The sequence below is a fragment of the Arachis hypogaea genome, chromosome 20, assembly GCF_003086295.3.
Source record: "Arachis hypogaea cultivar Tifrunner chromosome 20, arahy.Tifrunner.gnm2.J5K5, whole genome shotgun sequence".
Classification (NCBI taxonomy): Eukaryota; Viridiplantae; Streptophyta; class Magnoliopsida; order Fabales; family Fabaceae; genus Arachis; species Arachis hypogaea.
In genome coordinates this window covers 132,387,979-132,404,108 of record NC_092055.1, presented here as the reverse complement: position 1 = coordinate 132,404,108, position 16,130 = coordinate 132,387,979, and the positions used below count along the sequence as shown (strand labels likewise).

Below are 16,130 nucleotides of genomic sequence, written 5' to 3'. Positions count from 1 at the left end.
TGTGCGGGCGCTAATGATCTGAATTATCAATGTTGTAATATGAATACTGTTTAATTGTTCACTGTCCTAATGACTCTTGAGATATTTATTTGTAGTTTTTTATTTGGTGACTTTATTTGTAGTTTACTGTGATGAATTCAAATTACTATTATAATGATTCACTTTAGCATATATATTATTATTCTGTTTCGTGTGTTTTAGTTTGATTGGCTATTGGTTATTTTAATAAATTAAAGCAACTGAGTGGAAGAATGTATAAAGAATAAAAGAATTGACATATTTTTATTATAAATTCGGGTTTTTTTTTAAATGTAACTATACATTTAGCAGCGGTTTTAAATCCGCCGCTATATCTTAACAGAATTTGTCAACGGATGACATTTTGCAGCGGTTAAAAACCGCTGCCATCTCCAAGCAGTCCTATTCTTCGTAGCGGATAGAACCGCTGCAAAATTATACCGCTGAAAAATACTATTTAACAGCGGTTATACCAGCGGTTACTATTAACCGCCGCTAACGGTTTAGCCACACGCTATCTTTTTGCAAACATATCAACTGCTGCTATCCATTTAGCAGCGATTAAAAACCGCTGCTAATCCTATACATAACTGCTGCTAAGTGTCAGATGTGGTGTAGTATGTGAACACTTTGAACAATTAAAGATAACTAAATATTATTTTCATTTAGAAGTCACCGAGACATACTCTTGGTTGTAATCATTCGTTCATCTTCTATTTTATTCACTTGATTGATAATTAGTTAATTAGCAGATATTAACAAAAATTAGCATTTCTAGAACTTTTTAATTTCAAAAGAAAAAAAGTAGATATTTTAATAATAATATCTTTACCTAAAAATCACGTCGTGAATTATTAGATAATTTATCAATTAAATATATCTATTAAAAAACATCATTTAAATATCCACCATTATTTATTTCCTCATGTAGTCTATACATGACTACAAAAATTATTGGCGAATAACCATATAACATGATTCTTTTTCTTTTTATCCTTGTCCTTTGTTACTTTGAACCTCTGACATTCGAATTCTATATTGTTAACTGACTTAATGGATCGCAATCAAATTGAGGTTCAATTTATTATATAATAGTAGTTCCAATTTTATGGTGCGGACTTAATAGATACGTGAACAGTGTACTACTATTATTTATGCTCCATAAGTCAACGTTGAAACTCGAAAGATTTAAATTCCATACTTATGACTTTTCAAGAAGGGAATTATTAGCCAAACCCGTTGACGATTATTTGGCAACTGATTCTTAAAAGTTACGACAGAAGTTTCAAAGCAATTAATTGGTTGGTTGAAACCTATTGAAGAATTAACGACAAGCAATGAGAATCCATGGTATTGTCGCCTTCTTCTATCGAATTATTCTGCTTGACAATTTCATTGGTGATTGCATATCTAAAATTATAGCATGAGCTACAAAGATTTTTCATGCTTTTTCTTTTTCTAACAACTGTGCATGTTTGAATGATAAATTTCTTGCTAGGAAAGTTGTTTTCATCAAAACAAAGAAACAACTAACGTTCGTCCAAATTCGTGAAACCAATATCATAATGAAAAAACGACTTTCCTTTAACATCTCTGTAACAAAAATGTCATTTGTATATTAAAATCAGTTATTAATATTATATTTGTGTTTAAATATATGTTAGTTTAATTTATGAGAAAGTCTAGGAGTTAGTAAATTTTGTAATTTTTAGCCATCAATTAGTCATCAATGATATTTTTAATAGTGTGAGATTGCATCTAATGGTGTAGAATCATTCAATTTCCTTTTGATGGTTAAGTGTTGGCCAGAATTTAATAAAAGTGCTGCCCCTAGCACTCCTCTTAATTTATTTTCAATATGTATTTATATTCTAACATGTATTTTATATTGGTGACTGATTTTAGTGGCTAATTATGATGTACATGTAGTATAGTCGGCTGTATAAAGTGTATAAACAGACAGATTAACTTTTTCATGACTTTATTATGTGTTTATAATTTCAATGATGTAATATAAAAATTTTATTTATTATAATGGTCTTAATTTAGAAAGCAGGTTGTATACAATTTCTTTTCTAAAATATTTATATATTAAATAGCAAATTATTTTGAACGAAAAAGGTTTGAAATATTATATTAAATTTGTAGAAATTTGTGCGAAAATAATTTTTTATTTTGTATGAGATTTGTTTCAAATACGTAAATTATATTAAATTAAATTTGTCTGAAATTTAATCACAAAGAAATATTTTATTTGTATAAAATGTGTTCGAAAAAAATCTGTTACATTTGACTAAATTCGTTAGAAATTTGTCCGAAATGAAGTATATTTTTTGTTTGAAATTTATCTGAAATATATTGTCTTTATGTTGGCTAATCTGTCCAAAATTCGTCTAAAATACATCATAATAGTTAGAAATCTATCAGATAAATAATACCTGTTCGAAATCTGTCTTAAAATCGTCTGAAAAAATTTTGGACGAAATTTTAGACAATATAAATTAGCAACAAGGGTTTTTGCGACAAAAAAATTCGTCGCAATTTTGTTTAAAACAAAAATTGTCTGAAAAATACTAATTTCTAGTAGTAGATTTGTCGATCCAAATTGATTAATTATGGATATTTATTATCTTTAATTATTTGCTACATTTATCTATACAAATTTACTAAATAATGTAACGAGTATAATTGGATTTAGTAGATGAATAGTAACCGAAAGAAAGGAAAATAGAACAAAAACGAAAAATTTTGAAATAAGATTCAAATAGAAAAGTAATAAAAAATAGAAAGTACTAAATAAGCCAGTTTCCTAGACATAAAAATTAGAAGAATTTTGAAAACATTATTTTTATTTATCTTGAAAAGTAACACTACAAGAAAAAGCGCTGAGAACTGTCGGATTTATCGTCGAATTCAGCGTCTGACATTAGCGGCAAATTTTCTGTCGAATTTATTGTCAGAATTGACAATAAATTATTGGTCCTAAAATATTACCGTCGGAGTTGATATTTCGACGGTAACGTCGACGATAAAATTTGGAGGGAAAAAATTTTGGCGTGCTAGCTACCGTCAGATTTACCGGCGAGTAAATCCGACGCTGAATCTTGTTTAGTGAAATACTGCATTTTGATTACATGTACAATATTACCGTCGGATTAATCCTCCAATAAATTCGACAGTAATCGTGCCTTAAATTCGAACCGTGAACCATCTTCTCCTTCATTTCGAAATTAGTTTCTCTCTCTTATCTCTCTCTCTCTAACCTTTCAGTCTCTCTCTAGCCCCTTGCCACCGCTGCTGTCCTGCCCTACCGCCGCTAGAAAGACCACTGCTGCTGCTCAAAATGCCTCCTTCTCCATTCTCTGTTCCCGCTGCTACTGCCCTGCTACTGCTGGAAAGGCCTCCCGAACCGCCCATTTCTGTTCCAGGTTTTCTCTCTTCTCTCTTCTAATTAGTTGATGCATGTGCATCATTAGTACTTTTTCTTTGTTATTTCATATAAAAAGTTAATGAATCTTGCTTGATAATGAGGTATTTTAATACTTAATTTTAAATATTACTTTGAGTGCCTTGGTTTCATGATTGTTGGAAGAAAGTGTTAGAAAAAGAGAAGCAACAGCACAAACAAAAGAAACCATTCAATTGCACTCCCAAGAAGCAAGGAGAGAGGCATTTTACATGCCTAGAGTGGACGTTCTGAATACCAAAACAACACACTCCAGGGACTCCAATTTTGTTTCTCATGAGGTGTTCCACACGCCAGGATGCAGCGTCTCGAATGCTAGGGTGATAAACTTTCCAGGGACTCCAATTTTGACTCATCAAGTGGTGTTCCACATGCTTGAAGTGGCGCTTAAAACACCAAGGTCCTAGCTCCTCAAAGCATGAAGAAAAAGTTTCCATTTCGCACGCTTATACTGGCGTTCGAAATACTTGAATTGGACAACGACCAGAGGCCTCAAAGCACAAGGCAAAGTTGGCATTTTACATGCCACTATTGGCGTTCCACATGCCAAGTTGCAAGCACCTCCCAGGAGCCTTAGGAGTTGGCGTATGTAAACCCCGAATAATTAGTAAATAATTAGTGAATAAATTAATTATTAATAAAAAATTAGAAAATAGAATTTTATAGTTTAATGAGATAGAGCTAATTAAAATAAGAATTTTGACACTAATTTTAAAAAATTTGACCCAAGATTGGGCCAAACTTGGCGAACCGAGACTGTATTGGGCCCAAGGCCCAACCCACTCAGCCTAACACACTTAAAGAAGAATCCTTCTTCCTCCTCCATTCAGCAAAAATGCTGAAACAACTCAAGGAAAGGGGAGCAAGAACAAAACCCTTGCCCTCACATCAAATTGCCATAACTTCCAACTCCGAGTTGCGATTGTCACACTGTTTGCGGCCACGCGACCAGCGCGTCGAGCTCTACAAAGCCCAGTCCTTGATTAGGTATGAAATCTACTTTTCAGTTCCAGTTCTATCCTCCCCCAAATTTTGAAATTCAATGTGTAATTATGTTGAATTTTGCTTGATTTTAGTGTTTAGGTTCGAATTAACTTGCGGATATTATCGGGTTTAGCTCACTTGAGCTGTGGGCAAGGTAAGCACCCTCAACCTTTTTGTGTAATGTTGAATTAAGGAATTTTATATTGATTATAGTGGTAATTATGATGTTATATTGAAAATTGGTTGTGGATTGGAGTCAATTTGAGGAATTGGAAGCTTGCGATCAAGTTTTGGAAGCTAGGTTCGTTAGGGAGAGGCTGAGGTTGAGAAGCTTGTGGTGCACTATACAGTGAGGTATTCCGAGTTTATCGGGGAATCGGCCAAGGTATGGTTTCGGTTTCTCGTAACTAAAATATAATGTGTCATGAAAACTTAGGTTAGTTGACCATAGGATAGGAATTGAATTGTTGATGTTGTTGTTGGTTGAGATTGAGTATTATGTATGTCGTTAGTGATTTAGAGGTTGTGATTGAGGCTCTTATGAATGATGTGTGTAACTTTGTATATGATATTGGTTGATATGCTTAATAATTAGTGAATTCGAAGTTGTTGTTAGTACTATATTGATGGTGAAGTTGATATTGTATTTGATGAAGATAATTGATGATGTATATTGAATATTGTTTGAACTTGAATTATTGAATTGAAATTCATGAAAGTGGAGAATTGATAGGATGTGGGATGAATAAAGAGGTTTGAAATATGATTTGGGAGGGTTTGATGCTGTTATGGTAAGGTTTGGTTTGGTTTTGAAAGGTTTGAAATTGGTATGTTTTTGAAAGTGGAGGTTTGTAAATTTAATGAAATCTTTGATTTTTTACCAACTTTGATGGAGCATAACTTGGCCTCCGGACCTTTGAATTTTATCAAACTTATCTTGAAAGAAAATTTGGTCCGAGAAGTTTACACCGTTCAAAGAACGAATAAAAATGTTTTAAAACGAAAAAGTTATGCGCATCGGAAGTTCGGTGTGAAAAACTAAAATTCTGCAACATTTAAACATTTTGGCCACCCTGCATAACTCGCGGACGCGAGCCTTGCATGCAACGCGGCCATTCTCTTCAGGTTCGGTACTCGCGTATGCAAGCAGGTGTACGCGTACGTGAGAGGGCGAATTTTGCAGGGGCGCGTACGCGAAGGATGACACGCGACGCGAGCATTCGTTACGGGTTGCACTCCTCACGTACGCGAGCAGGGGGTCGCGTACGCAAACCCCTATTTTTTCAAAACATTGATTTTTGCTTCTAAATACATTCCTCCAACTTTCAAAACCCTTTTAACTCTTGTTTAAAGCCTGGTAGGTGAAATTTAGGTAGTGGAGTATAATCAGGGCTGTGAGGAAGGTAATTTGTTGGTGAAGAAAGAGGTAAAGTTAATGATGGAATATGGCTGTTAATAATGAAATGAATTTACTGATGATAATGGCAGAAGTGCTGCTTATGTATTGAGCTGGATGGCTATATTGATAAATGAATTATGGATGATAATGATTATATGATTATTGACTGATTATGTAGTTTGTTGCACTTCCAAATATCTGAGATATGAGTTTTCCTGGGTGAAAGCAGTAGCTTGCCAGGTTGAGACTCGATACTCTGCTGACCATATGTCGTAAGTGTGGCCAAACACTTATACCTTTCCAAATGAGCTCGCCCCCGTGGATATACCCGGTGTGTGTTATATGATTATGAATGATTATGATTTGAGGTTTGGGGATGCTTGACAGAAGTTCAGTCTAATGGTTAGCTACCAGGACTTGTCGAGTTGGCTATATAACCGACAAATGAGACTCATCAGCCATAGGACATGCATGCATCATGCATCTATGTGTTTGTTTGGTGTGCTTTATTTGGAATGCCTAACTGATCGCATAAACCAATTGCGACCTGTTTATCTGCTATATCTGAATTCTAATTGTGATTTCCTTGCATGTAATATCTATGTTTGAAACAAATGGTTCCAGTGGTGGTTGGGAGGTTCGGAGGAGTTAGAAAGGGGAGTGTTAGACTAGAAGGAAGATCCTTAGTTAGTTACCTAATCCATTTTTGGTTTAGTTATGTTTTATAAGATTGATTCAATTGTCAGAAGTTCTAGGATTGTCTCTGACTTTTCTGGAACCTTATATGTTAGTTATGCATGCACTGTTACTATGCTAAGAACCTCTAGTTCATACATATTCTGTGGTTTTTGCAGGACGTAAGGCACCTCGCTGAGGCATTCTGGAAGTTTCTGAAGCGAAGAACTCTTGCCTTTTGGGATTACATTTTGGTTTTTGATATATATATATATATATATATATATATATATATATATATATATATATATATATATAAATACTTTATATCCCCAATGTATATATTATGCTATGTCCCTCTTAGAGGTTGATTTGGAGAAACAGGTTCTGTAAACTGTATTTTTAGGCTCTTTGGGATTTCTCATGTATATATGTATATATTTTTATGTGCTCTGGCCGGTTATGACTTCATGAGCCGAGTCAGAAGCTTGGTTATCTGTATCTTGAAACTCTCCTCTTATATTAGATATACTTATGCGTTGCTTTATTCTTATCCTGCTTCGTTTACGTTATCGCCTACGTGAGTGTTGTGCTTTTCTGTTTAACACTTTTGTTTTAACCTTCCTTCAAAGCTCTTGGATAAAACCTTTTCCATCTATATTATATATATAATTTTATTTTTAGAGGTCGTAATACCTCGCCACCTTAGTTTTATGACTTAAGCATAAGACTGTGTGTGGTAGGGTGTTACAGCGTACGCTAGGACAAGCTCAAGACAAGGAAGCGTAGGATTTTGAAATGCCTTCGAAAAGGCATTGAAAAGCATTCCACACGTCTCAAATGGAATTCCAAACGCCGAAGCTTAACATGGTTCAGAGGCCTCAAGTATGAAGCCAAAGTGGGCATTTTGCACGCCTTCACCAGCGTTCCAAACGCTGAGGCACGAACACCTTCCAGGGGCCTTGTGAGCCAGAGTTTCGCACGTATCTAGAAATCAGTATTAAGGGGCAAGTATCAATTTAATGCTATTAACTGTGATGAAAAGTTACAAATTCATGAGGTAAACCCCATAAGAATAGCTCTACAAATGGCGAACAGATCAATAAAGTATGCAATGGAATAGTTGAGAATGTCTTGCTCAAAGTGAAAAAGTTTTTTCTCCCAGTAGATTTTGTGATTCTTGATATGGAGGAGGATAAGAATACCTCGATTATTTTAGGGAGACCATTCTTAGCCATTGGGAGAGCTCTCATTGGTATTGAAAATGGTGAATTAATGTTGAGGGTACATGATAGGCACTTGATTTTTCATGTTTTTAAAACCATGCATCCTTCAAGTAAGAAGGAGAATTGCATGAAGGTTGAATCAATTGATCCAAGCCTCCAAGAACCTTCTGATGAAGCTAACAAGAATTTGTAACCCAAGCCTCCTTTTGTGGAACTCAACAAAACCCCCCTAACATCAAACCTAAGTTTGGTGTTGAGTGTACATCATCAAATAAGAACGAAGTTTCCAAGAAAAAGGTGTCCAGAGGGTGGAAAAACAATATCTCTATTAAAGATTTCTCACCAGGAGAGAAAGTAATGTTAGTTAACCATTCCTTGAAACCATATACAGTGAACAAGATTTTCTCTCTTGAACATGTTGAACTCATAGATGAGGACAATGGGAGAAGTTTCACATTGAGAGAGGAGGAGTTAAAGCACCATGATCATTCTCCACCTGAGCAAGACCAACTGTTAAGTTAGTGACGTTAAAGAAGTGCTTATTAGGAGGCAACCTAACATTTGGTAACTAATTTTCTTGTTCTGTTTGTTTAACTTTTGGTTAATTTGGTATGTGTTACATGGAACAAGTTTGGTGTTGTCATACAACAACATAAATTTTTATCCTCATTGGGTACTTAGCATAATTTCAAGTTGAAAGTGTCACACTAAATTGGTGTTCTTACTACTTAGCAATGTATTCCATGCATACACTACTTTTCCATGTAATCACATTGGCTACATACTTTGTTTTTTCCTTCATGTGTATTTTGTCTCATTTGCACATGTAACACCACTTTTATTTTCATTTCCTACATGCAACAATAGTCTTTAGTGTTACTTTGTTTTGCTTGTTTAAGGTGCTAAAATGTTCTTATATCACATGCATGCAAGGCTTGCATGCCTCTTTGCTCACTTCATACGTGCATGCTTGCTTCACTTAAGTGCCACAAATTTTCAACATACTTGCATGCACCTCATTTTTTGTCCTTGAGCAATGTTCACATGTGAGTTACATAGTCATATTTTCCATCAAGCCATGCGTGTATATATGTCCATATTTTAAGCACCTAGATTTTAAGTACCCTTTCACTTTTGTAGCATGCATGATTCACTTTTGTCACACGCACATATCACTTTCACATGCATTAATCAATCATGTAGCATACACTCTTCAATGCACCTCCATTTCTAACCATTGAGAATTCATGCAATTGTTTTTTATGCTTGCTTTTGTCATTTTCATCTTCACAAGCTTGTCTTCATGCACGACACACCTAGTGGCCGAACCCTCACCTCACCATGCATCTAATCATCTCTTTTTCACTTTCTTACTTTGTCTTTAAGCTTCACTAGATGCACACTCTTAAAATACTTTTACCCAATCTCCACCACACATTCTACTATCCTTCCTTCCCTATAAATACCACCCTCTCCATGTCACTTTTCATACCAAGCCTTTATCTCTCTTTATTCCTCTTGAAGAGTAACATTTTTTCTTTCTTTTCCCTTCTCCTCTTGTTTTCTGTGACCCTCTCTTCTCCTTGGTCCCTTCTCTTTTGCTTGGAGACAAGTAAACTTACGAAGTTTGGTATGGTAGCCATTTCATTCATTAATCATTCAATGGCCCAAAATATCATGCATCCGCATCCAACAAGAAAAGAAAGGGGAAGCAACATAAAGAGGAGTGTGGTGCAAATTTATAAAACCACAAACTAACTGACAAATGCATCGAGTCGTACCAAGTAATACCTCAGGTGAGTGAGGGTCAATTCCATAAGAATTAATGGGCCAAGCAACAATAATTAAATTATTTACTTAGTTAGACAAGCACAAAAGAGTATTTTAGGTTCAAATGCATTAAACAGTACTCAAATAAATTAAGAAAGCAAACAATAAATGGGTTGTGAAGATTATATGGGAAAACAATTAAGGTTTCAGAGATATTTATTTTTTTGGATTAACAATTCTTACCAACTACTTTAATCATGCAAGATTCAATTCATGACAAACTTTAATTGATTAAACCCTAATTCCTTAGTGATTTAATCTCCTCTAACCTAATCAACCGCCAATTCCTTGGTCACTCAATTTAGATTAAAGGTTTAGGTTCAATTCTAATTTATTAGCCACATAAACCCTAATTAACTAAATATAAGGTGATTATATGTCACGTATCACGTTGAGTCTAGGAAATTAGAGAATTATGAGGATTTACTTTCAAACTGTTATTCAAGTGAGTTAACTTTTTCAATGTTCAACAAGAATTCAAGTAGAAAAAGAGTTATCTTCCAATATACCCTAATTCCTAGGATGAAGAACGAAAGTAATCCTTGAATTTAAATCAATACATTAGTCAAAAGTAGAATGACAATAGTGTTAATCCATCAAAATAAACAAAGCTCCTAACCTTAACAGAGGAGGTTTAGTTTCTCATAACTCAGAGAAAAAATAGGGTTCCAAAAGTATGTAGAGTGCGGAATGAGGAAGAGAGTAGAGAAGAGAGCCCGAAGGATTAAATCTTTTCTCTTTTTATATCTAACCTAATTGATTTGAAAATAAAATAAAATAATAGAATCTAAACCCTAAAAGATAATTTTTTTAATAATAATGAAAATAAAATAAAATAAAAATAATTATTAATTAAAACTAAACTAATGAAGCCCTTCCATGCAATCCAAATACGCGCTACTGGCGCTAAACGCCAAGCTCGATGTTTAGCGCCGCTAGGGTTAAGGAGAATTGTGGCATTGCTATCTTCCTGGCGCTAAATGCTAGGCTCGACGTTTAGCGCCACTAGCGTGTGACTCTGGCACATTTTACGAAGCTCTTGGCGTTAAACACTGGGTCGTGGCATTTAGCGCTAACTCAACAGAAGGCTTGCACGCAGCACGAGGTGGCTGGCGCTAAATGCCAAGTAGCGGCATTTAGCGCCAACTCAACAGAGTCAATTTTTTTCCTTTTTCTTCTGCACGAACTCTGTCAAACTCGTCTGAATTTTTCCTGAAATCAATAGACCACAATGCGCATCAAAGTAGCATCCAAACATGCTTCAAACACTAAAATATAAAAAAAAAATCAATAAATTCATATCTGAAATACTAAAAAATATATAGAAAAGATTCCCACGCATCAGAGTGCCTTTAGTTGATAATTATGATTCATTCATTTCACCTTAAATTTGAAATTTCTTGCACCCAATATCTTTAAGCATGCAACAAAGAATTTTTTTAATGGAAAAAAGTTGAAGAAAAATTTTAAATTTTGGGGCAAGTAAGATTTAGAAAATTGGAGGTTTGATAGTGTGATTATGTAATGAGGTTTTATGTTTGTGAAAATTTGCATGGGACCTCTAAGACATGGAATAAAGTTTAGAGAAGTATTATGGAGATTCTCAAAAATCTATAAAACCAAGAAGCAGCAAGAAAAGAAAAGAGAAAGAAAACTAAAAACCAAGGCCCAAGGCTCTGAGCACCAATGACTAGGAAGGTTAAAAATAAACAAAACTCAAAAAGTTGATTTCCTAGTTAAGTGCTTCTGGTGTTTGTAACACCCTAATTAGCCTAAGCGTTACCTCGCGTCGCAAAGCAAAGGTTAATAAGAGATTACGACAGTTCTAAGCTCATACATAAAAATATTTATAGAAAGAATAGTATAATCTAGAAGCCCGATGAAAGCTATAGCTCAAAGTTTGGATTTGAAAAGCGCAAAACGTACTAACGGAGCTACTAGCTTAAGGCACAAGAAACATATAAGACATAACAAAAGATAAATATATAATATCATAGGAATCTATCCACGACTCGCGGAGTTTAAGCCGGCTAGCCATATACAAGTATACAGAACCATACAGTGAAAACATCTTATACAAGTTTTGTTCTCTTAAATGTAAGCCTCTAGGCAAAACAAAATACAAAATGAGAGACATATAAACAAAATAAACTAAAAAGACTCCAAAAGAATCTAAGATCCTCTGCTTCTGTCACCATCCAAAGCAACTCACCGTGGTGGGTTGCGACCTGCATCTGAAAAATACAACAGAAATATGGTATGAGAACCGGAGGTTCTCAGTATGGTAACAGTGCCCAGTGATGTAGGATATAAGACCCCGGGACGCCAAAGAAATCCTAAGCTCCATATCCATCACAAGATTCAAACTTAAAGCATTTTAAAACAAATAATCATAATCATATCAACCTTAACTTAAAAAAACCAGGCAATCTATCTTAGGAGATTTTTACTCTAACTAAGCACCGATGTCCCACAGCCTTCACCAACCAATCCTCCATGCGATCCCATCGCCACCGCCTTTTGAACCTCCTCAATCCCAGTAGAAAACACAGGTAATATACAATGCAAGTAAAACACAAAGCATATAAGGCAATAATTCAAATAGAAAATAGGCATGTTATACAAATAGGCAAACCATTTCAAATAGTCAAAGCATGCAAATAGATAGGAAATGCATATGATGAATGCCTGCCCTACTGGCTGTGATATCACATTGTCGGTTCAACTGCCAACCCGACACATCTCCATGGAGACGTCGCCCTTCGGAATTCTCATATGGGAACCCCTGAGATATAGTGCTCGGATCACTGTCCAGGTACCGGCGCCTGCACGCTCTATAGATCCGAAGGGATGTGAGCGGGACACTCTTGCCACAAACCTCACATCTCAACGCAAGCGAGACGAACCACCGCCCTTACGCCGCTGCCACTACCTCGACAGGCGGGATCCAACCACCGTCCCTGCCAGGCGCATAACGTCTCATAATCTCAATATAAAACAATGGTACGGTGGTTTTCAAAAAATATTTTTAGTATAAAGTGGATCCATCAATCTCACTCAGAGTCCTCGACTCATCTCAACCACCGTCAATCCGCAATTCAGTTTCCGAACATCAACAATTCATAATTCCTCATCTCATATATCAATCATCCTTCACCTAACGTCAAACCATTCTCAGCATGCCAGAAACCTAGGCCTTCGTTTTCTAATTTTTCCCAATAATCTCACGTAGATCTATTCAATTCTTTCCCATGTTTTAACTATCCAAAACTAGGCCCAAGAGTCTAAGATTAGTCTTAAAGAAGCTTACAACCTTGTTGGAAAGGTAGAACGGTTGAAAACAAAGAAAATTTTGAGAAACAGGGCGTGTGCGGCCACACAGAGGTGTGCGCGCACGCTCCGAAGAGTTTTAAAAATGTGTGTGTGAGCACAGGGGTGTGCGTACGCATAGGTGGCAAAACTTACAAAATTTGTTCACTCGGACAACCTGTGCCAGCGCCCCCAACCGACTGGCCTTCCCAATGTGTGCGTGCGCACAGGTGCGTGTGCAAATGCACAGGTTGCAATTCATCCTTAGATATGTGCACGCACAAGCTGTGCTAGCACTGCAAACAGAACGCATTTTCCTGCCTGTGCGTCCACACAGGTCAAAATTTTCGCAGGGTGTGCGCTCGCACATATCAGAAATCATGAAATTCTGCAACTTAGCAGAATTTCATTTTTTTAACACAAACTTTGAATGATCATAAATTCCTCTAAAAAAATCCAAAATTTTCAAAGTTTATATCAATTTAAAGCGTTTTCAAAGATCTTTAATTCTAGATAAGTTTCGTAAAATTTTGAAAACTGAGGCAAAAGATATGATCAAACAAATTTCACCAAAAACCCAATTTTACCAAACTTCACAATTACCACTATTTCTTACCATACACATTCCAACCTATACCAAACCATTCAAAAAATCCATTTCTCATCAAAATCCATACTCTAAGACATATTGTGCCATTTTTACTACTCTTTCCTTTACATTTCAACATTTTCAACCTTGAACATCAATATCCAACACATCAAGCAATTTCCCACCAACACATTCACGATTTCTCATTTCATCAATATCAATCTTTCTCATCAACTTATTCATACTCCATATTAATGACTAACATACATATTCATACAAGTTCATCATACATCACATACCAACCCCATTATCTCAATCAACATTTACAACATCAACAACCCAAACAATCATCAACAACATATAAATTCCAAACCTATCATATGGGTAACTAGCCTAAGTGTCCATGAATATTATATACTACATAGAGAAAACCGAAACCATACCTTGGCCGATTTTCTATATGCACCAAGACTCCAATTTAGCACAACAAGCTCCCAACCACAATCCAAGCTTTCAATTTCACTCCAATAAGCACAAATAAGTTCCAATAGCTCCCAAAGCAACAATAATCAAACTATATGCATACAAATCACCTCAAATCAACCTAGGGTTCCAATTAAACATAAATTCACAAGGGTTTAATGGCTCTTACCTTTTCCAATAGATTTAATAGCAAAAATTCATGGCTAAGCAAGGATTAGAGCAAACCTAAACATCCAAAATCACAAAAACTCACTTAATCACAAACCCAAAGAACCGAATTTTTGAAGAGAATAATAGAAAAGATTTCGTGGTTACCTCTCCAGTTTCTTGTATGAGTTTTGTAGAACTCTTCACGAGGAACGCGTAGCCGCAAACAGTGCGGCGATCGGAGCTCTCTAGCTCAAGATATGAGCTTTGGAAGATTGAAATGAATAGTGTCAAGGGTTTCTCTTCTTCCTCTCTTCCCAGCTGTGTGAGTGTGTTTATGTGAGTGTTATGGTGGGTTGGGTTCATTAAATGAACCTTTTATATGTTGGGCTTGGGCCCAACTTGGGCCCGGTCTAACCCGTTAGCGTTTTTAGTCCGTTTGGCCTAACTTCGGACCAAACCTTTAAAATTAATGCCCGATTTTCTATTTCTAATATTTTTCTAAGGTTTTTGACGGTTTTTACTTTTTCTCGTGCGGTACTGGGCAGACTTGAACTGGTTTAACCGGTTCAATTATCGATTCGCAATTTTTATGGTTTTTTGCAGAAAGCACATTTTCTGACTCAGAAAAACCCACTGAGTCCAAAAATTACCTTTAAATCCTCAAATTGTCTCTCTAACTTTTTGGAATCTAATTTGGGAAATATTAATTAGTTAATTAATCGGTTTATTAATTACGGTTCTTACATTCTCCCCACCAAATAAGAAATTTTACTCTCAAAATTTGAATTACCTGAGAAAAGCTTGGGATAATCCTTTCGCATTTCAGATTCCAATTCCCAAGTGTGCTCTTCAACTCCTGCTCGCTTCCAAGCAACTTTAACCAATGAAACGTCCTTTCTTCGCAGCTTCTTCACACTAATGTCGTCGATCCTCACTGGCGTCACTTGGAAGGTTAAGTTTTCCCTCAACTCAACCGACTCAGGCTCCAACACATGAGCTGCATCCAACGTGTACTTGCGGAGTTATGACACGTGGAATACGTCATGCAAGTTAGACAGATGAGGTGGCAAGGCAACTTGATACGCCACCGGCCTGAATCTCTTCAGAATTTCAAACGGTCCTATATATCTTGGGTTCAACTTCTTGGTCTTAATTTCTCTTCCAATCCCAGTTGTCGGTGTCACCCGAAGAAATACATGTTCTCCCACTTCAAACTCCAACGGTTTCCTTCTCTGGTCCGCGTAGCTCTTCTGTCAACTCTGAGAAGTTAGAATACTTGCACGAATCTTCTTAATGTTCTCAATAGTCTCTGCTATCACCTCAGGACCCAAAACACTTGCTTCACCAGATTCATACCAACAAGTGAAGATTGGCACTTCTGTCTATACAAAGCCTCATACGGAGCCATCCCTATGCTCGCATGAAAGTTGTTGTTATACGCAAACTCCACCAATGGCATATAACGATCCCAGCTCCCGGGTTGATCCAACACACATGCTCTGAGCATATCTTCCAACGTCTGAATAGTCCTTTCCGACTGTCCATCGGTTTACAAATGATATGCGGTACTGAGACATAGCTTCACACCAAAAGCTCTTTGGACCCCGAAACCTTGAAGTGAATCGGGGATCACGGTCCGACACTATGCTTGATGGCACACCATGCAACCTTACTATCTCCTTTATATACAATCTTAATAACTCCTCCATAGAACAGTTTACTCGGATAGGTAGAAAATGAGTGGATTTGGTTAAGCGATCCACGATCACCCAAATCGCATCAAATCCCGACCTAGTCCTCGGTAAACTGGTCACAAAATCCATCGTGATTCCTTCCCACTTCCACTGAGGAATCTCAAGTGGTTGTAGCATTCTTGACGGTTTCTGATGCTCTATCTTCACCTTCTGGTAAGTTAGACACTTGAATACCACTGTTGCTACATCACCCTTCATCCCAGGCCACCAGAACATCTTCTTTAAGTCATAATACATCTTCATGCTT

General features: G+C 36.3%; 1 protein-coding gene across 1 annotated transcript; it reads right to left on the bottom strand.

Annotated features, from left to right (window-relative positions):
- Positions 1-7,404: 7,404 nt before the first annotated feature.
- LOC140183244 (uncharacterized) lies at positions 7,405-15,838 on the bottom strand. Its single transcript, XM_072231268.1, has 4 exons — positions 15,569-15,838; positions 15,406-15,511; positions 14,920-15,126; positions 7,405-7,529 (listed from the first exon to the last, which is right to left on the bottom strand). Exons 1-4 carry the CDS (start codon positions 15,836-15,838, stop codon positions 7,405-7,407), a joined length of 708 nt encoding a protein of 235 aa, XP_072087369.1.
- Between the last annotated feature and the right edge of the window lie 292 nt (positions 15,839-16,130).

Coding starts and splice junctions, on each gene's coding strand:
- LOC140183244 (XM_072231268.1), bottom strand. CDS start 15,838: ATGGAGGAGTTATTAAGATTGTATATAAAGGAGATAGTAAGGTTGCAT. Junction 15,127..15,405: donor CATTAAGAAGATTCGTGCAA/GTATTCTAACTT, acceptor CGTTGGATGCAG/CTCATGTGTTGGAGCCTGAG. Junction 7,530..14,919: donor TTATCCCAAGCTTTTCTCAG/GTAATTCAAATT, acceptor ACTGATTTCTAG/ATACGTGCGAAACTCTGGCT.